Source organism: Oryzias latipes, chromosome 1 (assembly GCF_053564925.1).
Source record: "Oryzias latipes strain Hd-rR chromosome 1, Olatipes_Hd-rR_3.1".
Lineage (NCBI taxonomy): Eukaryota > Metazoa > Chordata > Actinopteri > Beloniformes > Adrianichthyidae > Oryzias > Oryzias latipes.
The window spans coordinates 34794813-34818490 of NC_136237.1; the positions used below are offsets into that span (position 1 = coordinate 34794813).

The window sequence follows — 23678 nt, forward strand, 5'->3', positions numbered from 1 at the left end:
AATGTATTCCCATTAAAATACACTTACAAAAATGTTTGTTTTTGAATTTTTGTGATCAAGGGTAGAAAAAAACAATTGGTTTTCAAAAACAAAATCGTACAAAAAAGTGCTTTTTATTTGTTCATATTAATTAAATTACACATCTTAAGTAATGACAGGCAACATTACAGCAGGATGTGAGGTAGTTTTTGTCATTAAAATGTCTATTTGAAATCATAAAAGCCTAAAACCTCTCAATTTCAAAATATTTACAAAACATTTTCAAGCCTAAATAAATGTACAAAATTCCAATAATAAAACACATAAAAGGAATTTGTTTTTCAAAGTATAACAATATTTGTTTCAATATTTAAATTATAATTTATTATAATATATTTATATATTAATAATATATTATAATAATATTTCTATCTCATAATACAATCATATTTTTGAGGATTGAGAACAAAAACATAACAAATTTAAAGGACAGATTTGGCTTCTCAAAATAGCAAAGTAACAAAATAAAGCCAACTTTTAGTTGGGAAACAGAAAACAAGCGTCCATCTGATTACATCTGTGATCATCAAGAGTCTCTGCCAACAAGTGCATGTTGGGAAATAAAACAGGATTTTTCCGTTTTTACAGGTGAATCTGGGAGCAGCTTCCTCCTCAAGCCAGCTTGGTGAGAGTTATGTTGCCCTTAATCCATAAAGTGTCGATGTTGCTGAGCGGCTTCAGTCTGTGCTCAAAATCAAAGAGCCGATGGCCGTCAACAATCCCGCGAAACCGTCCGTTTTCACAATGAAGCTCAATCTGTGGACAGACGGCAGCATTTGGGTTCACAGTTTGAAGATTTAAAGGAGACAATTCATTAAAAAAATCATATTAATTTGAGCTTTTGGTGTATTTAGGACCAAACTTTTAAGAGCGTTAAAACATTTGCAAAACTTTTTGGGGTTTCCTGACGGGGCAATCACATGACCTTATCAATATTTCTTGCTTTGTGAAATCACAGACTCATGCCCATGTGGACAGAAGAAACACATTTATGGCATACGGAAGTTACATGGAAGTTACTTTAAAAAAAATGTCCAGTGAAAGTGACCTAGGATGAATATATCACTAAAGAATGTCATATTATATAATGGGAAATAAATGTAGGCACGAGGGGTAACATTCTCTTTTGTTTAAGCACTCTTCAAAGTTCAAACCTTTAGAGTGAAAAGGAGACACGGCATGGAAGAGATTAGTTAACAAGGCCTACAGCCAATCAGGATGCAGAACACAACACACTGTTAAAACAAAAAAACAACAACCAACAAAAAGGCAAAATTGCTCTGAAAAGAAATCAGCAAAACAGCGAGTCAGCAAAGGGGGAAATAACATATAAAACAAACCTGTGTCATTTTTTTGCAGAGCAGCAGTAGCTCATTAAAAAAATTGCCTATAAGTTGTAGGCGGGACCATTGGCGCGCAGCAACACGGCCCCCCTTTCCCGTCACCCATGACTGAGAGCTCTCTGTTTCTACTCTCTCCAGCTAGCTTACAGCCCAAACCTAACATTACCAGTTTAGCAAAAACGGTGAACAATGTTGGAGCTATCCAGCCGTACATTTTTGCGCCAGAAACGACCTTAGACAATGAAAATGAAGACTAGTGGTTCTACTCATCTACAAGTGGATGCATTGGAATGAAGCAGAGCAGGGAGCTTGTGACCCCAACAGAGTACTTTGTACACACCAAATACAATCTTTCAGAAACATTTCTTATCTGCTCCTGATTTAAAACAATTTGAATAAAGAAATACTCTGGTATGCAATTTTAGGCTTATTGTTTTTTTATATGTCCCCCCTCCCAGCAGTGTTGCTGTGCACCCTGCCCATGATGGGTCTCGCCTTTCAATATTTAGCCAGTTAAACTTTAAGCTATATTTATTTGTATAGCGCCTGTCATTCAAGTTGAACACCCAAGGCGCTTTACATAAAAGCCAATAAAATAGTCATTAAAAACGAAAATTAATTAAAACAGAAAACACAGGACAACCACAGAAAGTTGGCGCCACTTCCTCAACAGATTCCTCCCTCCACCCACCCGGTTCCCCCAAATAAAACCCTTATATCAAAACTGAAACAAAAACGTAAGAACTACAGCTTCAAAAAGCAGTCTGACTCGGTACTGCTGTGCAGAAACGGTATAATGGGGATGCATTTATTCCAAGGCCCAGCCCGACCACAGGGGTCATCGCCACAGCGCCCGTCCGACACAGAGCAGCTCAGGGCCCATTTATAAACCTTTGAGAGAACTTTAAAGTCAACCCTGAAACACACAGGGAACCAATGCAGCAATTTTAAAACCAGTATTAAGAAGAAACGCCCACTGCGTAATACCTTAAAAATATGAACCAACAAAAGGAAATTGTATCAAACAGGAAAGGCAGAATCATTTTATCTAAAAAATACTGCTGTTGGTAAGTGATATAAAAAGACTAGATTATATAACCTTTTACATATCATCAAGATTAAGCTATCTATCTATCTATCTATCAATCCATCTATTTTTTTCTTCCTCCATTGGTCTTATTTTCTCATACTGAAGGTCATAAAAAAGGTCTTAACAAGTCATATATTTTACTAGAAGAAACATGTAGAAATCCTGCTAACTACTAATAAACTAAATCTTAAGGGACTATCTAGTGCCCTGGATTTTAAAAGCAATTCCTTTTTGAGGCAGATGTTATTTGGACGTATTTTCGTGCAATCAAGCACAAAACCTGATGGAAAATTGTCTTGATCACAAATATTCTTGTGGTCGCACTGTTTAACTGTTAACTAATTTTCAGCTCTTACTTTCTTTTGAAACAAAAGCCTCATAGAAATATTAGAACTGCAGCACATTAGTACAAGCTCTTTTTAAACTTTGATGGCTTTCCTATCCATCCATGCATAAACTTTTTTGCCACTCTTGTCATTTCTAATTATTTAAATGGTTCAACTGGTACCTTACACGGCTGGTCCTTGATGAATGGAAAGAAAGGAACAGCTTTCTCCACCTCTCCCCAGGACCCAGAGATGCAAGCTTTTCGGAGAACTTGTTGGTCCTTGAATCGAACACACAGCTCCAGCGCAACGTTGGGTGGAGGCTCTCTGGATGTCCCACGGCCACATGTCAGAGCTATGTAAAACCTAAAAAAAGAAGGTGTAAATCTGAACCGTTTTATCTGTTTAGTAGCATTTTAAAATTCCCAACAAAAAAGAACAGGAGTTTGTTTATAAAGTATGATTCAAAAGAAGAGAAACTCAATGAACAAAGCTAGAAAAAACCTTTGAAAATGGGGAAAAAGGCCTAATTTGAACACAAATGTAACAGTTGTTTATAAGAAATTCTAAAAAAAAAAAAATTTTTATTACAAAAAACACTTTCCTTAAAAACACTGTTACAAAAGTTAAGAGATTTCCTCTTTTGGAATTCTTTTAAAAGCAATTTTAAGCAACACTGAAGTTGCTTGAAATTTTTATTAAACTAAACTGTTTCCAAAATGCTTCACCTGCTAAAAATTACAACTTTATAAGCAGAGTGTAGACACCAGTGATGGAAACCCAACTCTTCCATGAAAGTATCCATCCATGTAGCACAAAGCAAGCTTCTGTACTGTGGGAGTCCATGTTATAGTTGTGGTTACCAAGCAAAATATTGTTCATTCTGAGGAGGATTTTTATGATTAATCATCTTTAATGACGCGCTAAACCCATTCAGAAAAAAAAGATGAAATAATGTGCAAATTAATTAAATTAATCAAAGACAGTAAAAGTCATGACTGTACCGATCAGGGTGAGGATCCACGATGCCCACAATAACAATCTTCTTCCCTGGATGTAACCCACCAGAGATCTGACCTCGGAAAGGAACCGTCTGGAGGACAACAGAGAAAAGGGACCTGAGCATTAACAGCTGAAAATAAAATTATGATACAATAAATTGACAAAATTACTGATGTGACTTTCAGAACATTTAAAAAAATAATAATTCTGTGTATGGAACACCAGAGAAATGCAACCCGTGAGAACCCATGGTGACATCAGTGTAACAGAAAAATATCAGAAATGTGTTTAGTGATCCACTTTGTTTGTGGTGTATTTTACTTTATTTATTTTTCAGGAAAAATGAGTCTGGGTTCTCATGGGTTAATAACGCATAAACAGACATGCAGACCTAATTAATAAATTAGGGCAGAAATTAATACTTAGAATATAAGGTACATTTGAAATGCATTTCTTTGTGTGTGTGTTTTTTTTTTCTTTCAAAAATGTAAACTAGTTGAGCATTGTCATCAATACTATAAATCTGCATTTGTCTGTAATTGTCTGTAATGGATTTTGTTTTAAGGCAAGAAAAGATGACTGCTGACTGATTTTTGTAAGTAACTAAACTGGTATGTGGTGTGATGTGGCTGCTAGAGATGCTGAAGCAATTGTAACTTATGTGTTTAAAATTAAATTTTCTATTTCTAATTACTAGAAAATCACAGTAAGCTGTTGAAGACTCGCTCCTAAGAAAATCTTGTTTTTTGTGTTTTTAACATGTGGGCATTTTTGTCATGATGGAAGACACATATATGTATTAAAAAATCTTAAAATTGTATTTCTGAGTATTTATTTATTCAGGTCATTGTGAATCAGGACCATATGAAAAAATGCTGTTTGAAAAACATAATTTTACTGGTATATTTAGAACTTAAACATATAAAAAATTAGAGAACACAGTTCAAAACATTTGCATTAGGTACATAAAATGCTGGTTTAAATGTACTAATTTGTTATTTTATTGCGAATGTAACATCAGATTTTTGCTTATTTATTCATATTTATAGCCCATTTCTTTTTTTCATCATAAAATCTCTATATGCTTGTGAAACATAAAATACAAGCAATGTGTTTTTTGTGTATTTCTTGAACTGGAACTGTAATGATTTAGGATCTATAGTGATGCATCTTTATGAGAGTTAGCCCCTCAGAGGTTGTCCTTTCATTGCTGAGGCTGCCTGAATTACCAGTTTTCTTCCTGGATCTTCTTGGTCAGGGCAGCACGAACTCGCTTTGCTTTGATCAGTCTCTCTTCTCTGTGGCAAACTCCACCTCTGAAAAAGAACAGGGGTTTATAAAATTCTCAGTCAAACTCTTGTTGTCTTTTTGTGAGCCCTTATCAGATTTCAGCTGGGAAATATGGCTTTCTAAATTAAAAGCAAATGAGTTAGTATTTCACTACATTTCCCAGAATCCTTTGTTTTATCTTGTGAGGCCGTTCTATGAAGCCAGAGTCAAGTTCAAACATGTTAAAGCAAAACTGGAAGTTGCAGGTATGTAATTCAAAATAAAACTCAAACAAATCGAAAAAACTTCCAACAGTGTTGGCATTTGAAAAAGGCTAACTGTGTAGCTGATGAAGCATGCTAATGCTAATGCTAATGTGCTAAATCTGTTTTCAAACTTTAAGAATTGGAGTGCAACAATCAAAGGAATTTGAAACATAAAGTAAACCTTCTTTTTCACAGAGAGTTTAAGGCTTAAGAAGTTATTAATAAAATATGTAAAAGAATTTAGACATTTATTGTACAAGGTAAACTTTAAAAGAAAGCTGAATTTTCACTCTTTAAACAGCTCTGTCTTGAATAATTTACCTCATATTGTATTTAAATACATCCTGCATTTTTATATTCTGAATGTCAACATTGTTAAATAATTCATTTAAGTTTTTTTTTCCTTTTCTAGCTTTCTTGTTGTAATGTTTAGGGGGGGAATTTTGAATTCTACTTGGAAGGCAGCGAAAATAATTAGAGAAGTCAAACCGTTTCATGTATGTTGAGTTACTTTAGTCATAGTCAAAGATTTTTCCCCCTAACACTCCTCACAGAGCTAAAACTCCCAAAATGATATTAATGCTGGTATTCTCTTTACTTTAGCTCATTAGCATCATCAACATTCAAAAATCATAATACTAGAAAAAACTAGATATTACTAAAAAATGACCGTTGTGTTTTTAGGATAAAATACAGTAGTCGTCAGTTAATGAACAAAACGTAAGCAGGTTTCAAGCCAGCTCTCCTCTAAGCGACAAAGACTTTTATTTTGATAGTACACCGGGTAACTTTATGTTTACCCATAATAGGTGCAGCTTATTTTTGCCAACTTGACACTTTTAAAAACCAATATTCCTCAAGTTGTGTCTAAAACTAAAGAAGTACTTTTTAACAAAAGGTGAAAGTTTTAGCAGTTTGTAAAAATGTTTTCTACTGGTTTTGGTTTGAACTGCTGCTTGTAGCTGTGTGGACTCACCTTCCTGCCCTGCGCTGTCACTCTCTGGGATTCAGCCATGTTCACCTAAAGCCAGCAGATGGAAGCTTCATTTCCAGTTTTTCCACTTCTGACGTCCGCTGTTGTCTGAACCGCTGTTATGGCAGAGCTTTAAGCTGCCTTGTAGCCCTCGGGAACCCGGCTGTGATAATCAGCTGCACGCCTTTCTCGCTCAGGTCACCAACAAGCAGACTCTTTGTTCAGCTGCAACTGCAGTAAAACCCCCACTTCCTCTGCTGTGATCCTTCTGGGAAAACAGGTCATTCCCTAAAAACTTGACCAAAGGAAAGGTTTGATCTGAATCAACAATAAAATCTTCCAGACAGCTTTTATCTAAAACTGTTTCATTCTTTAAACTGAAAGTGAGCGAAACAACAGATAAGAAAAAGTTAAATGATGCCAAAGATGTGACGTAATCAAAGAGTGACCTGAAAGCTTAGGATCATGGTGGCTAAATAATAAAACACACTGTAAAAAGAGGAAAAGAACATTCATCTTAAGACGAAAACCACTAGAAAAGTATCTTTTCATGTTACTTGTAGTTTTTTTAAACAACAAATCTGATAAGAAATATCAAAAACTAAAAACAAGGAGTTCAACACAAACATTCAATGAGGGAAAAATAAATTACAAAAACTTTTAGTTACTTAAAAGTGAATGCTATACAGCCCAATAATAGGTAGTTTTTTTTTGCTTGTTCTAAGCAAATGGTTTGTGTTCTTTACATGTTTATGAACCTAATTATAGTTCATTTTTATCTGAAATGACAAATTTAAGAACAAAATTAGAATAATATCTTAGTACAAATTGGTCCATCTTAATAAATCCTCATAAAATCTAAAACTAGCACTTATTCTCTGAGCATAAATCCAACTTTTTGATTCCAAAATGATAATAATGAATGCTTTTCTAACTATCAATATTTAATTAACTTTAGAAAAACATCCTTAAAACTGTACCAAACATTACAGTACTTTGAGGGGTTTTTTTTAGTCTGAAATCACATTTTTCCTGTTGTCGAGGGTATGAAGCAAACAGATTTTTACTCATTTTGATTATAATTTCCTTATTTGTGGATTCTAGCCCTTATTGAGTCTAAAAAATCTCATCTGTGCTGAATTTGAGACAAGCCCAGAGAAAAAAAAGGTTTAGTAGTAGTATTATTTCACTTCACTTCTTTCTATGTAAATAGAAACAACAACAAAACATCACTTAAACACATCTCAAAATAGTGAAAATTGCTGCTGATCAAAACCAGAGCTAAAAATACAAGATATAATTAAAAGTTAAGTGCTAAACTACGTAAGGAGTAGAAAAATGGTTGGAGAAACTACATAAAGTGCTAAGTAACATTGAAAAAAAAACGCTACAATTTCAGCTACAAAATGTTAGGAATAGTGACAGATAGGCCAAAACAAAAAAACAAACTGTATGCTGTAAATGCTGCTTACTTTAATCTTTTAACTCTGAAATTATCCACAAAAAAGATGAATAAGGCTGGGCAACCTGCATCATGTTATGCAAACCATCAGCTGTTGCCTAAACAAAGCTAAATGTTAGAAAAACGTCATACAATTTGCATGCAAAAATGGGATAATAAAGCCAAAAACAAATTAAAAAATGCTAAAAAAAATAAAAGAAAACTAAATAAAATTACACAAATTAATTGTGAGACTCCATATACTGGAGGAAACAGCTAAAACTTTTCCAACAGAAACATCTGATAGGCTAACTAAAGTGAGTTAAAGTAGATGCTAATTTTAATTTCATGTTTTGAATGCAGCAAAAAAAAAGACACAGATGAAGAGTTAACTTAAAAAAACTGAGAAATGCTAAGGACAAATTCTATTAAGATGCCAGGACAGCTTAAAATGCTGCAAAATACATTTTTCTCCTCAACTCCTGTTCATTGATTTACTTCACTTTAGGTGAAAAAAAGCTGTTAAAATATATCAGCAGAAGTAAACTAAAGCAACTTTTTATCTTCAAAAGGCCAATTTGTTTTTCTTACTTAACAGATTTTTCCGGGTCAGCAGTCGACGCGTTTCCACACTTTAGACTCATGACTGCAGTGAATTAGATATGTGAGCATGTAATCAATGAAACCAAAGAAATCCAGACACATCTCCATGCACAAATAGTTTGAATTTAAACCTTTAACTACTCACCAAGTCTGCAGCTGAACAAAGAAGCTCATTTTCATGTGTTGTTTTTTTATTTCATCATGACTTTGTGATGGAGAAAGAATGAAAGGAAGTCCTCAGAGGAAAGGGCGGAGCCACTGCATGACAGAGGAATGCAGAGAGCAGCTTAAAAGCATGTCATTGTGTGTTTTAATGAGACATTTACAGTCACATTAAAAGCATGTTAAAAGCACTTTAAAGCTGTTGGGGTCTTTTTCAAGCAAAGAAATAATTTATACTTAGACCCAAATGTCTATTTTGTTATTCAAGATTAATCAAAGCAAAACTATTGTAATACCATAGATGACATTTTATTTAAAAGCTTTCTCAGTGGTCTTTTAATTATAATTAAGCCGTTTTTAGCCAATATCAAAAACCTGTAGCTTTTGTTGCTTGGTGGGTGCATTGAAAAAGAGCGGAGCATGGAGCCTGTGGCCAGGTATTTTCTACATCACAAATATGCTCGTTCTTTACTTTTTCTTCTGTTCCTGATTCACTATTTGAATAAAGAAATATTCAGAAATGCAATTTTAATTCTGAATTTTCTTTATATATGTCCTCCATCATGAGAAAAAACACTAAAACCATGATTTTTAGTGGGTCTTACATAGAAAGGGATATGTTGTTAAATTGAATGTTAACTTTTTAAATTATTGACCTACTCCTGCAACAGTCAATGACCTAACTGAGAATATAAAGTGTATGTATACCTAGCAGAATCTGTTATCATTTAATGGTCACAAACTGTTTTTTTTAAAGGAATCACAAACATAAAACTAAAATCAGTTTTTATTTATTAAAAAAGTAAAAAAAAAAAATTAGAACATAAAATTGACATCAGTTCATTCATATTTCCCTTTTGGTTGGTTCAAGATGTTTGCCTTAACAAAAATGAAAGGAGCTGATGGAAAAGAAAAAAAACATATACATTGACAGGAAAACAAACTTGGATTGAAAATGGCAGTGTCTGTGAAGGTGACAAATTTTAATATCAGGAGTTTATATACGTGGGTAGGTATTTTTACGATTCCATGTCATACCGAATTTTAACTTCAATTTGAAATACATTTTTAAATGGTGGGCTTTACCACCATGGGTTTTCACATCCATAAAGTGATGTGTCTGAGTCACAAAAATTGTTTTCAAGCTGCAAGAACAAACCTGAGGTTTCCACAGGAAACAGGAACAGTTAGAGAGGCCTTCAGAATATTACAAAGTTTGGGCACCAGAATTATTCGAAGTAATTTCAGACCTTTTCCTCAGTGGTGCTCCAGGTTCATTTTTTTATGTCTTAATACTAAGAAAATATCACTTCTTTTTTGTTTTATTTTTTTAGTTTATAATGGATTAGATTTCTCTGCGCTTTTTCTTGGTGCCTACAATGTGTCCATTCGTCATTCACTCCTCATTCATACTTGGTGATGGTAACTACTGATGAAGCCTCAGCTGCCCTGCGGCAGACTGACAGAGGTGTGGCTGCCAGTTTGCGCCTACCATAATGAGACATTCGTACACATTCATACACCAGTGGAGCTTTGTGAGTGAGTGTATGACACGTTTTACCCAACACTGTTATGCTTTTAGCAGGTTTAGCTTTGATTTAGCTGCCACTTAACAAATCTGACATTATATTCAAGTAAAAAAAATGAATGAATGAAAATACAAATAAAAGAATAAAAACAAAATTTCAAATGTGGTTTTGATCTTGACCATTGGTGAGTTTGGCTAAACCAATCCACCGAGCAGGAATGAGAAGCCCGCTCCCAAAGCCAGCCCCAACGCAAGGAAGAAGGTCATCAGGGAGCCGGCCGTCTCGCAGTCCTTACACCTCACCAACCTGTCACAAACACACACAGTGACATGCATCAGTGTCTCAAAAGCTTTATTTTGAAGGACTCTGGAGGCTCAGCAAATGTTTGAGCTGTGCTGCACCTTCATTAGGGCTTAACAGCCGAAACCCTATCAATTATTCTTGACAGATTCTCTTCAGAGCAGACAGAGTTGTTTTTGTTTGTCCAAAAATGATTGACTTTATTAAATGGTGGTAGGAAAACTGAGCGAGATGGTTTGGACATGTTAAGGATTAGGAACAGCGAAAGGATGCTGAGGTTGGAGCTGCCAGGAAAAAGGCCTAGAGAAAGGCCAAAAGAAGAGTTTCATGGATGTAGGCTAGGACATGAGGGTGTTTGGAGTGAGCAAGAGGGATGCGGAAAAGATCTCAAAAGGAGCAGCTGAAAGGTAAAGAAGATATGTGCAATGACCAGACTGCAATACCACAAATGGGCAGGGAGGGGCGAGGCAGGAGCACAAATCTGCCTTGATCACATGCAGGTTCAACGCTGCCTGATCTCTGACACGTTTTCCTTCTCCCATTGTTTTTTTCTTCTTCAGGAAACTTGGTAGATAGATGAACTTACAACACCCCTATGAATGTTCTTGGGAAAGAACAAGTCGTGACCTGACACTGAATTATGAAACACTTTCAAACCTGAGCGTTTGCATTCCTGTTAAATGAGACTCATTGCAAGAGAGAACACAGTCCACAGAAGGTTAAGGACAGAAAGTCTTCTACCAAGTAACATAACTGCAGGGTGTAAGATGCTGGCAGGGAAAGCATACATGGAGCGCCACAATCAAGTGGCTGGAATAATACACAGGAACATGTGTGCAGAACATGGACTGGAAACCCCAAAGTCAAAATGGGAAACACCTCAGAAAGTGGTAAAGAGTGAGAGAACAAAGATCCTGTGGGATTTCCAGATCCAGATTGACAGGATGGTAAAGCCGAACCAACCAGACATTGAGAATTGGGTAAAGAACAGAGGAAAGCCGTTGTGGTGGATGTGGCAGTACCAAGTGACAGAAACATCATAGAGAAGGAAAATGAAAAACTGGAGAAATACCAGGGACTCAGAGGAACAGGAGAAAGCCTGGAAAGTGAAGGTGACAGTAGTGACTGTGGTAATTGGAGCACTCGGGGCAGTAACCCCCAAGCTGGAGGAGTGGCCACAACAGATACCTGGAAAGACCTCAGACCTCTCAGTACAGAAAAGCGCAGTGCTAGGAACAGCTAAGATACTGCAGGAGCCTCAAGCTCCCAGGCCTTTGGTAGAGGAACTGAGCTTGTGTGAGAAGGGCTGTAGTTAAGTAATGTTTGCTTTAGTGGCATCAGTCTGTTTTACGTGTTGCAAATAAAGTTGGATGTTTTGGTGTGAATGCAGTCAATAAAGTCTGACTGACTTATCTCTGACTCTTGTGTCTCAATGTGCATTTTAGTTTGATGGATCTCACAAATTACAGAAGTTTGAAAATAGACCATTCAATACCCGGTGCGCCCTGTAAAATGGAAAATACGGTAGATGGGTGAAAACATCTAATGGTAGAAACCTAATCCTCTGGTGTAGATGCAAGACTGCTGAGTAACAGTTTTGTTCCTGACCTGGTCAGGTCAAGGTCAAGTCTTGCAATACAAAGTGGAAATTGGCCTTTAAGAGTTATTTAAATAAACAATTGTGGATAGGAGGTATATTTTTTATTTTTACAGGTGAACATGAATTCCTGGTATTTTTTAGCATTTTTATTGCATAATTTATGTTGGCTTTGAAATAACTGATGGTTTATTGGAAGCTTGTTTTTCTCCAGGCCTGCAATGTCACTTACTGTTTAAATGTGTCAGTTCTCCAGGTGCAGGTAGATTTTCTTTCTTGGGGTTTTTAGATTTTAGTGCAGCAATTAATTCAAGACTGGATCTCTATAAAGCCCTGAGCCAGATTCAAATTGTCAGTGAATGCCAGTTTGGTAAGACGGGAGCCAGGTGCAAAGTCAGTGCAAAGGTTGTCCAAGATAAAGTCATTCTATTTGATAGTGATGCTGTGTAAGCTGCATAGTTTTAAGATTTCCAAAAACGTTTCACTAAATAAAAGCCAGTCTGTAATTAAGTATGAATTTGTTCAGAGTAAATAAAAATAAAAAACTCACTGTGGAGCGTAGGACATGCATAGACACGCCAAGTATCCGTTGGTGAAGGAGAACAGAGCCATGATGACCACAAAGGCAGAGTCGTGCCTGAAGAAGATGGGCAGCTTGGAGTCCTTGATATTGCACATCATGAGCATAGGGATGAAGATCACACGGAGGAAGACGACGATGGGAAACAGGCTGCTCTCCTTTGATGGCTGCAAACATTTTCAAAGTGTTAGAGATGAGTTTTAAAAATCAAACTTTGATCATTTCCTACAGACTCACCCACTGTTTGAGAGATGGAGCGCCACGACCCAGAAGATCCATGATGTAAAAAACAATGAAGCAGCAAACACAGGTGAACACATCAGCTGTAGGACACAGAGGGATAACAAGTGAATCCTCAAAAATGTCATAAAAATGTGAATGCTGACAAACATTCCCCTCCAAAATCAAATGCTTCAAATCAAATCAAACTTGATCAATAACGCATTTTTCATACCTTAATAACACAAAGTGCTTACAGAATAAAAAACAAACTTAAAAATGAAAAGCAAAACAGACTTTCTTAGAAAAAGAAAAAGTTGAAGTTCATAACTCAATGAAGCCTCCCTGTTAGTTTTGGTTCAGACTTTAGGAATAACTTCAGACACCAAAGGAACCTCAGGGTCAGCAAAGGGTCACACATTAAAATCATATCAGATGTACGTATATGAAGGCTCAAGACCATAAAAACATTAATAAACAATCAAAAGAGCCTTAAAATCAATCCTGATTTCAGCGTTCGTGATTATTTATATTGAACACATTCAGGGTACCAAAGTGCTTCAGAATAAAAGGAAGACAGAGTGTCATGATCCGAAAACGAGACCGACCCAGATGCTGTAACCCAGAAGGAGGAGACAGGTAAGTGATTAGGTGAGTAATGAAGATTTATTTCTGATCCGATGAGGTTCTTGTGAGTTGGATTGCCTGGAGGCTCTGACGGAGCTATGACCGAGGCGAGGCCGGAGGTCCAGATGTGGTAAGGGTTCTTGGCGCGGCTGGAGATCTTGGCGAGTGGCGTGACTGGAGTTCTTGGCGAGCGGCACGGCTGCAGATTTTGAAGGAGTGATTTCCTGTGAGGATTCAGGAGGGTAGCTGCTGCTCGAGGTAGCGTCTGACTCAGGTGACTCGTGGCATGAAGTTCCTGAGGCAATCCCATGATGACGGAATACATGATGGACCAAGATGTCGGATGTTTCTGTGGCTGTAGCCAGCTGAGGAAGGAGTATGAAATGAACAGCTTTTGAAAAACGGTCAATGACGGTCAATATAACTGTACTTGCCCCCCCGGGGGAAAGACCGGTGACAAAATCTCAGCAATGTGAGACCAGGGGTGATTAGGTGTGGGCAGAGGATGCAGAAAACCAGAAGGGGGAGAATTTGAAGATTTAGAGTGTGCGCAAGTGGCGCAGGCGGCGACATACTCCCATGCGTCTTTGTCCATAGATGGCCAGAAAAATCTGTCCTTGATGATTTGCCTGGCTCTGCTCGTGTAGCGAAGGCTAGCAATGTCCTCTAGGCTGGGCAGGGGGGAGCCTGTGATTTTCTGGGCCGTGTTGATCCCCCTCTGCAGCGCCTTACTGTCTGCGGCCGAGCATCCTGCATACCAGGCTGTGATGCAGTACGTGAGGATACTCTCGATGGTGGCTCTGTACAAGGTCACGAGCAGCTTCTTCTCAAGGTTGTTCCTCCTGAGTATTCTCAGAAAGTGGAGACGCTGCTGGGCCTTCCCTACTGCCGCAGTGGTGTTTGCAGTCCAGGAGAGGTCCTCTGTGATCAGCACACCTAGGTAGCGGATAGAGTGGACCCTGTCCACGCTGACCCCATTTATATAAAGTGGGGGTGGGTCCACTGTCCTCTTCTTGAAGTCCAGGATTATTTCTTTGGTCTTGGTGGTGTTCAGGTGGAGGTTGTTTCCTGAACACCACTTTTCCAGTCTGCTGACGTCATCCCTGTAGAAATTCTCATCTTCCCCTGAGATCAGCCCGACCACAGCGGTGTCATCAGCAAATTTGATGATGGTGTTGCAGGTGTGGGTCTGCGTGCAATCCGATGTGTAGAGCGTGAAGAGGAGTGGGCTCAGTACACATCCTTGTGGTGATCCTGTGCTGATGGTAATGGTGGATGAAAGGTGGGGTCCAAGTTTGACAGATTGTGGTCGTTCTGACAGAAAGTCTTTAATCCATGAGCAGATGGGGGAAGAAAGGCCCAGGTAAAGCAGTTTCTCTGTCAGGATGTCTGGGATGATGTTAAAGGCTGAGCTGAAGTCCAGAAAGAGCAGCCTTGCGTAGTTCCCTGGGTGGTCCAGGTGGCTCAGGGCAGAGTGAAGAGTGGTGTAGAGCAATTTGGTTTGTAGGCAAACTGGAGCGGGTAGAGGGTGGGTGGAAGATTATCTTTGATGTGTTTTGCTATCAGTCTTTCAAAACACTTCATGACTACAGGCGTGAGGGAAACTGGCCTGTAGTCTTTGAGACTGTCTGCTGTTGGCTTTTTGAGAACCGGAATTATGGTGGAGGTTTTGAGGCAGGCTGGGATGCTGCACTGTTGTAAGGACTGATTGAAGATTCTGGTGACAACGTCTGCTAGTTGGTGGGTGATGAGCGAGAGATGTTGTCCCCCCAAACCGGTAGCTTTAATGGGGGAGTTAAGGGGTTCAATGGGCAAAGCAAGTTGTTTGACCAGGCTGTGATCGATAAGACTCTGTTCGGCCTCAGAGTCAATGAGGGCTAGGGATTCAGTGATCTCTGAGTTGTAGCATAGCTTGACAAGAATACATAAAAAGTCTTTTCGTGTGGAAACGACCAACTGACCCTCCCGCGGCCTGTCGTCTAGCGGGGGGCTCCAAAGTTTAAACGTAGTTGGCATTGTGAAACCTGATGACCCTGGTTGCCGCAGTAGAAACATAACCGCTCCTCTCTGCGTTTTTGACGCTCTTCGGCAGATAATCTAGAATGCCCGATCTGCATTGGCTCTTCTGGAGGTTTACGTGGGATCAGTAATCGTCTGGTGGCTTCTTCCTGCTTTTTTGGTTGTTCGAAGACTAGATGAAACTCCTCGATAAATCGTACAAAGGGGAGGTGCATGATGGGGTTGCCCGCTAAGAAAGCTTGGGCCCATTGTAGAGTTTTGTTCCTGAGAGAATTGACAATTCATGTAATCTTACTGTGATCTGTGTGGTGGTATCTGGGAGCTTGTTGAAACAAAAGTTGACATTGTAAAATGAACCCTCCGCAGGATTCGACGTCACCCAAAAAAGGTTCCGGCTGGAGACGGTAGTTTTCCGGGGCTGAGGCGGAAGTAGACGTGGGGATGTTACCGGAAGTAGGAAGTGGAGCTGAAACCGTGGAATTAAGGAATTGTCCCGTTAATTCTAATACACCCTCTAGGCGTCGAAAAAGATCCTGCTGGGCGGAAGCCAGTTGGGTTAAGGCATCCGCTTGACGTCCCAACATGATGCCCTGCTGGTTGACTGCTGGGGGTAGGCCCTCCGGGTCAGCTGGTTCGGGAAGTTGGCCAGTTCGTTCTGTCATGATCCGAAAAACGAGACCGACCCAGATGCTGTAACCCGGAAGGAGGAGACAGGTAAGTGATTGGGTGAGTAATAAAATATTTTTTTGTGATCCGATGAGGTTCTTGTGAGTTGGCGTGGCTGGAGGCTCTGACGGAGCTATGACCGAGGCGAGGCCGGAGGTCCAGATATGGTAGGGGTTCGTGGCGTGGCTGGAGATCTTGGCGAGTGGCATGGCTGGAGTTCTTGGCGAGCGGCACAGCTGCAAATTTTGAAGGAGTGATTTCCTGTGAATATTCAGGAGGTTAGCTGCTGCTCGAGGTAGCGTCTGACTCAGGTGACTCTCGTGGCATGAAGTTCCTGAGGCAACAAAAAAACAAGGTTAGCGAGAGAACAAGACAAGGGGCCAGACATGAGTCTTTAAGATGACTAGGCACCATCAGGGTTAACGAACTGGCGAAGAAGGCTGGAGCTGGGTCTCCTTAAGAAGAGCAGAGTCTTGATGAGGTGAGTAGTCACAGCTGGTGGAGTCAGGAGCAGAGCAGGGAGGGGGAGGAGAACTGACAGAGGCACCATGACACAGAGGAAAGTTTAAATCTAGGCAAATTTAAATTTAAATTAAAAACAGCATAAAATTACAAAAAGCAGTCAGCAATAAAATACATAAAAGATAAAAGAATCCAATAAAAAAAAATGCCACGGACTACTAAAACCCATTCTAAAAAGTTACGTTTTTAATTAACGTTTAAAGTATGTAAGGTCAGATATTCTGCGCAGTTCTGCAGAAATGTAATTCCATAATTGAGGGCCGGCAAAGGAAAAAGCACGGTCACCCCAGTGACCTGGGCAAATTAAGCAGATATTGATTTGCAGACCATAAAACTCTAGTATGGCTGCAGACTGTTAAATGCTCAGTTAAGTAAATTGGTGCGAGACCATGATGAGCTATAAAAGTTTAAACTAAATTCTAAAGTTAACAGCGAGCCAGTGAAGTGAACTGAGTACTGGAGTGATGTAATCTCGTCTGGATGTTCCAGTTAGCAGTTGTGCTGCTGCATTTTGAACTAATGAAGAGACGGTTCAGTGATCGCTGAGTGACACTGAAGTACAGAGAGTTGCAATAGTCTATCCGGGAGGTGATCATAGCGTGGATGGCTGTTTCTAGATCACTGCGACTCAGGGAAGATTTAGCTTTAATGCACATGATAAAAGCTCGGTCTGAAGATATTGTCAATCTGTTTGTCAAATTTAAAACAGCTGTCAAAAATAGCCCCCAGGTTTCTAACAGCAGTAGAGTCAGCTGTAGAGGTGTCACCAAAATCTATTGGAATTACAGAAAAAGAGTTTCAGTAGCTTTAGGAGTGTGTTATTTTGCTGTTGGCAGCGACATCTCCGGTGTTAAAGGGTTCATGTCCACCACTGTCAAACCACTCATCCTGAAATTTTACATGCAACAAGATTTAGAATTCATATTTGAAGAAAAAGGTTTGTCAAGACTTTTAGGGAGAATAAAGCCCATTGGATAATCAGCTACGTTATGTACTTGCTTTTAATAAATTAGGACACAAATAACACTTTTTTCCATTCTGGACCACAGTGTCATGATGGCTCACCCCATTTGGAACCCACGTAGACCGTCTGAACGCGGACCGTGATGACTGGAAACACAGCGAGGGTGACGGCAAAGATCCAGGTTACACACAGAGCCATCACCCAGATCTGACAGGCACACAACAGACATGCTGAAGAATTAAAAGTGTTTCGGAGAAACATACAACAACAAAGAAACCGTGATGAGCTGATAAGAAAAAAACACCACACAAGTTATATAAAATATATATTTTCAAAAACTATTGTCTTTATTGAAAATGTATTAATTGTCAGCAAAGTTTAATAGTACCCCCTACTCCAAAGGGGGGTTTAAAAGAAAAAGTTTGGAAATTTTGCCCTAAATTAAGATTGATCTGAGCAAAAAAATACAAAATCCCCCAAAGTATCATAATTGATTGAAACGATGATATTGCAAAAAATAGTTTGTGGATTTCATTAAAGGGTTTGAAAACATCTTAATTCCCTAAAAGTTTGACTCATCTGTCAATTCTTTGATGTGGTGGGCTACTTAATGCTTGAATTTATTTTGAGCTATGAAAAAAAAAAATCACTGGGGTTTTTGTTTTCAAGCAGATGTTAAATTACCAGAAAGGTAAGGGGTTTACTCTAAATCTGTTTTGACTTTTTCTCAATCATTAGTGATTGATTTGTATTGTGGGTTTTATTCAAATCGTTCTTATATTTTAAAGTGCAGCTGAAAACATTTTAAGATGAAAATCATTTAAAATAATTGAGTATTAATGTTCACCTTTTTAAAGACTGCAAAGACAGAAGCGCGCTGCTCCCTCTCTGCTCCACGACTCGTGATCTTCCCGTTGGCCTCCAAGTCTTTCTTCTCAGAGCTCAATACTTTTTGGTCTTTGAAACATGAAACAACAAAAATATTACTAAAAAACTTGCCTAACCATAAGCTTAAAGCTAAAGGACACTTGAACTAAACTTACCTGAGCTGATGAGCTCCTGTGCTGCCTCCCCTTTATCGGATTGATTTCTACTCAGATAAAAACGTGCAAATTCCTAAAAGAGAAGTTCCGCACATTAGGTACAGTTCCACCTTAAAAAGGTTTCTTTAATAGGTTTTTAACTGTAGATTTAAGTGAAGTGGCATGGATTTCATGTGTCTGAAGAGTGGAGTGTCCTTACCAGGCGTGGGAGCATCATGTAACAGACCAAAGACACCAGCGTGGCAAAACACGGTGTGATGAAGTATCCCAGTGCAGCCGATGTTCTATCTGGATTACCTGTATACAAACATTTAGTTCAGTCAATAATAAATCTATGTGCAGTTTGTACTTGTTCTAACTGTCCTTTCATACTTCTTCCACTCTTGACTAGGTAGGTCTTGACATGATTTTCATGTAAAAGTAGTATAATAACTTACTCGACATGTAGTGTGTGTCATTAAGCATGGGTTGAAAGGTCAAAATCAGTCATTGCTGTGCTTCTCTCTGCCTCTGTCACTTAGTGAATGCTATAAATGTATATTCTGTGTTGTTAAATAGTTTTGTCACAACTATCAAGACTCCCAATACATGTATTTTGGATTGAGAATCTGCTTAACATTTTTCCATTCTTAAAGGGAAAAATGGTATGGATCAAATTTGAGACAATGGGTAAATAGGGTGCTTTTACCTGAACAGTCATCTCAATATTTTAAACCCTAAATTAAGATAATTCTGAGCAAAAAAATACCAAATCCCCCAACATGTCATAATTGATATTATTTACATCTCATAAATAGGATGATATCGCAAAAAAAATCATTTGCACTGAGTGTGTGCATCTTTGTTTGCCTTTGTCTGTGTCATGAGATATCCGAGTGCCATGAAAAGACACTTTTGTTCCTGTTTATCTTAAATCCCTTAAATTATATTTAACATGTGGCAATGCCCTTGTTTAGGGTGTGCTAACCGAACTGGCAGGAGGTGAACTTTACTTACGACATGAGTTTAAGTTAACTGAAGGGAGGAGGAGGAGCTACGTACTGAAGATAGAGCAGAGCATGGCGATTCCAGCAAAGATCCCCGCCAGACCCTGACCACTCATGAACAGAGTGCTGTAGCGTGGAGGGAACTGACTGACGACGCCGAACAAACTGCTCTGCAGAACAGCTCCAAACACTGGACAGACACACACACACACATTTTCTTATTTTCATTTCACCAAAAACAGTAAGTCTAATAAGGTAAATCTGATAGAAATCGAAAGAGCTTCTGGAGGCGTGCACAAAACTTACTGTTGATGAACCAGATGGTTGTCATGGTGATGGAAAAAAAAGTGTCCGGCTGCATGTCCACCTGGACCAGAGCAGCAGTGAGCAAGAAGAAGATGAAGATGGCGACCATGCTGAAGGCCATGCGCAGATGCTCCTTCACCCTGATGACGACACCAACAGAAGAACTTTTTTTGAGTGAATTCTGAGGACGTTCTGATCTGGACCAAACACATGTACTGGTAATATAACATAACATAACATAAAACTTTCCTGTACCACTATAGAGTGGTGTTTAGTGAGGTCATATCAAAGAGTGCTCAACAGGGGGCGACAGAGCTCATCAAACACTCTTGAGTAAGTTTTAGTACTAACATTCTTTTCAGACTTTTTCCATGGTCAGTTTCCAGCACTCACCACTGGTAAATGAAAGAGTTCAGCAGAGTGAAGAGCAGCAGGGGCAGCTGGGAGAGCAGAGACATCCAGCAGTCATAGTTGTAACCTTTTGACGCGTCCATCATTGTTGCGTTTCGGCTGCTGCTGTTGTTGTTGTTGTTGTTGAGGCGTCCATTAAAATACTAACAAAAACAGGGTAAACATTTAGCATGTTTCAAACCAAAACCGATATAAGTGAGAGAGACGGGGGATGAAGGAACCTCTGATGCCGTGATGAAGAAGTTCCAGGGCAGTAATGTTTCCACCCCCAGAATGAAGAAGATGATGGCAACAGCCTGACCTCTGTGGAAACAAGAAAACTTAGAAAAGATTTCACCCAAATTAGACCGAACGCTTCTGCGAAACAAACACTTACCGATCACAGGGAGGACTTCTGGCTCCTTTTTCGCTCAACATGTTGGGACTTCTGGCTCCTTTTTTGTATCAAAGGAAACATTCAGATCAAATCCTTCAGCATTTTATCCTGTTGAACCCCCTGTTGTCTCAAAGCAAATTTAAAGATCTGTTCCAATGGAAATTTTGTTTTTGGTGAACATATAATTGTGGCATTTATGAAGAAATAATTATTTTAAAATTGCGCTTCTGAATATATATCTTTGTTCAAATCGTTATGAATCAGGAGCAGGCGAAAAAAATTATGTTAGAAAAGATTGAAATTGCTTTGTAGAAAATACGGGCCAGAAGCTTCCCGCTCCATTCTGATGCATCCACTAGCAGACAAATAGATCAAATAATGTCTTTTTTTTTCCTCATCTGAGCTAGCATTTTGATCCAAACTGTCCTGCTGGATAGCTCCAATACTGCTCGTCTTTTTTGTTGCACCAGGGTTGTGAGGGGTAGAGCTAGTGGGAGAGAATGTAAACAGATGGATGACGGCTCACTCCGCCAACATTCTACCCACAACTCAAAGGCAAATTTCTAAAAGACCACTGCCGCTCTGCAGAAACTATGTCCTAGAAAACGATACAGGTTTGTTTTTTATGTATTTTGGCTAAGAACTGCATAATCATAATTAAAAGACCACTGGGAAGACTTTTACAATATATCAAAAGATGATCGGAGTGGGTCTCTAAAAAATTCTCTAAACAAACCTCAAGAATGAAAAAAAGTGATCCAGTAAATCTAGAAAGTTTATCTTAAAAAAAGATTTAAACCAGAGAAAGCCCCCTTTTTTTCCTTCATTTTCATAGAAATAAAACCCCAAATAGATGCAACCAATTATTAGTTGGTAATTCATATTTTCACATTTAAAAAAAAGAGATTAAGGAAAAACAAATCTCTTTGTTAGTTGCATCTTCTCCCAGTTTTACATCAGAAATATCTTATTGATTAAATCTCTTCTGTGTTATAAATTAATATTTTAAAGTTAATTATCTATTTACTTTTTGTTAACAGAGCTATGGTAACAAGGTAATTTCCCCCTTGTGGATCAATAAAGTTTTTTCTGTTCTATTCTAGGCCTGCACAATATACCGCAAATTTATCGTTATCGCAATATCAAGCTGTGCAATATGCATATCGCAAAAGACAGCAAATTTGCAATAAATGGTTACCTTAGATGTGGCCAAACAATCTTATGGCAGCTTGAAGTGTTTATTGGATCGAAAGAATCCCTTTCTGCATTTGACCAATCAGATGGACCCCTTCACGTTGTTAACTAATCGGATGGCGCCCTATTATGTTGTATGTTCGCCTCCTATGTCAACAAGGGTTATTTGTAGTATAATTTTTAAGCTGTTGTAATGGAATGGGAATAATATTTTTGGTTGTTTTGCTAATTGTTTATATACTGCAAATTATATCGTTATCGCAATATTAATTACTAATATCACATATCGCGAGTTTTCTTCATATCGTGCAGCCCTATTCTATTCTAAAGATTTGTTTTTACAGAATTCTTTTTAGGAAAGTCACTTTCTCGCCATTAAATATAGACTTTTATCAAATATACTTCTTTAAATCTCAAATTGCATTTAGAAAAACTATGAAATCAGAAGCTTTTTTTTATCATTTTTTGTGTGCAAAAGATTATGTCTAGGCTTCAAAAGCAGTTTAGTGAGATGCTTTACAGTTACATGCATGAGGATCTTTTTCATACATGAGCTAAAAACTGGAATCACTGACTGTAAAAATGAGTTTTGTCGTTTTAAAAGCATCCACATAACAGTTGGTCAGACATGAGTCATTTCCATGGCAGAAAAACTCATCAATAGATGATTACTGTAAATACCGCCCACCTAAACCCCTTAGACACCATAAATAGCATTTATATGGCATTTATGTGTCTTTCTTAGACCCTACCCATGTAATGCAGCTTAAAATGGCATGAAATGTATAAAAGTACACAATGTGATAGTCCTCAAGAAGGTCACCTTTACTACAATTACTACTTCTCATTGTAACTTGACTTCACTTTCACTTTGACTCACGATGCCGTTAGAGGAGGAAGTGTACAACTTTATTAAATGAAACAAAGAAACGGCTAAACATTGCCTTAAATTTTAATGGTTTAAGACAAAATAAAATTTATTTGAATATTTTTTATGCTACTATCATACATGTCAGCTGCTGTGTGTATACTATTTCCACAAAAACATGTATTTTAATTAAGCAAATATAATCAGATTCAGTCTGGAAAACTATTTTTTTATCATTTAGAATCCAATTTAAAACGAACTGTAACAGTTTAGGTGCTGAAATGTTAATTGAATAATTAAAAATACCTTTCAAAGAAAATCTACTTTTTTCCATATTTTTTCTTCCACCATTTAATTTAGTTGATTTACAATATTTTTATGATTAAATAGACAGTTTAGAGTTGAAATGTATCTTTATAATGTATCAATTTCTGTAGATAGAATGTAAATGCCCATTTATTCACCTGACATAATGAATGTTTCATTGCAAAACTGAGAAGAAGCACGTGCCGACTCACATCCTACTTGTTGATAAGAAACACAGACTCACCCGAAGGTTCCGGTCGGTCTTCGGTGTGCTCTGAGGACCGGGTCGGTGCTGTGAAGCTGGAGGACAATTTAATGTATGAACCCGTTTTTGGCGGCTTCTTTAGAAAAAAAGAAAAAAAGGCGGGCAAATTTCGCGGATTTTCGTCACGTCCTGAGCCGACTTGGCGCCCCTTGAGTTGCAGCTGCATGCGCTTGGCTTTTGTTGGAAATGTGTTTGAGCTAAAACGGGAGGGGTGAGGGAGCCTATCCAACTGTGGGTCTCGTCCAAATTCAGTGTACAGGCTGGGGAAACTCTGGGGAATCTACTTTATGAAACCTTTTTTAAAGTCAGTCATATCGTGACATTATATGATCTAAATTTTAATATAGGTATAAAAAAATAATTTTTTTGGGTTACATTTTGTGTGA

The 23678-nt window shown here is 38.3% G+C and overlaps 2 protein-coding genes across 7 annotated transcripts; both read right to left on the reverse strand.

Annotated features, from left to right (window-relative positions):
* Positions 1-97: 97 nt before the first annotated feature.
* LOC101169908 (galectin-related protein) lies at positions 98-6491 on the reverse strand. The gene is made up of 5 exons (XM_004065675.4): positions 6312-6491; positions 5030-5116; positions 3803-3891; positions 2981-3164; positions 98-795 (listed from the first exon to the last, which is right to left on the reverse strand). Exons 1-5 carry the CDS (start codon positions 6348-6350, stop codon positions 652-654), a joined length of 543 nt encoding a protein of 180 aa, XP_004065723.1. The 5' UTR covers positions 6351-6491; the 3' UTR covers positions 98-651.
* LOC101174399 (equilibrative nucleoside transporter 2) lies at positions 6437-23489 on the reverse strand. 6 transcript variants are annotated; one of them, XR_002293176.3, is made up of 16 exons: positions 23272-23486; positions 20660-20717; positions 20505-20586; positions 20266-20426; positions 19873-20012; positions 19622-19756; positions 18780-18877; positions 18581-18653; positions 18385-18494; positions 17639-17744; positions 12758-12843; positions 12491-12687; positions 10223-10349; positions 8498-8610; positions 8341-8395; positions 6440-6576 (listed from the first exon to the last, which is right to left on the reverse strand). XR_002293176.3 is itself a non-coding variant. In XM_011473530.4 (13 exons), exons 1-13 carry the CDS (start codon positions 23456-23458, stop codon positions 10238-10240), a joined length of 1545 nt encoding a protein of 514 aa, XP_011471832.4. In that variant the 5' UTR covers positions 23459-23485; the 3' UTR covers positions 9284-10237. The 6 variants fall into 6 exon arrangements, 2 of the variants coding, with proteins under 2 accessions (XP_011471832.4, XP_078802471.1); XR_013655653.1 differs by having other exon boundaries at positions 6472-6603; XR_002293172.3 differs by lacking the exon at positions 8341-8395 and having other exon boundaries at positions 6437-6576.
* Positions 23490-23678: the final 189 nt, after the last annotated feature.

What these genes read in the sequence shown, in the direction of transcription:
- LOC101169908 (XM_004065675.4), bottom strand. Translation starts at nt 6,350, where the DNA reads ATGGCTGAATCCCAGAGAGTGACAGCGCAGGGCAGGAAG. An exon ending in GTGGATCCTCACCCTGATCG is followed by an intron (nt 3,165 to 3,802) that starts GTACAGTCATGA and finishes TTCTTTTTTTAG; the next exon opens with GTTTTACATAGCTCTGACAT. An exon ending in TCAAGGACCAGCCGTGTAAG is followed by an intron (nt 796 to 2,980) that starts GTACCAGTTGAA and finishes GTCTGTCCACAG; the next exon opens with ATTGAGCTTCATTGTGAAAA.
- LOC101174399 (XM_011473530.4), bottom strand. Translation starts at nt 23,458, where the DNA reads ATGCAGCTGCAACTCAAGGGGCGCCAAGTCGGCTCAGGACGTGACGAA. An exon ending in AGACCGACCGGAACCTTCGG is followed by an intron (nt 20,718 to 23,271) that starts GTGAGTCTGTGT and finishes GATACAAAAAAG; the next exon opens with GAGCCAGAAGTCCCAACATG. An exon ending in AACTCTTTCATTTACCAGTG is followed by an intron (nt 20,013 to 20,265) that starts GTGAGTGCTGGA and finishes TGTCGTCATCAG; the next exon opens with GGTGAAGGAGCATCTGCGCA.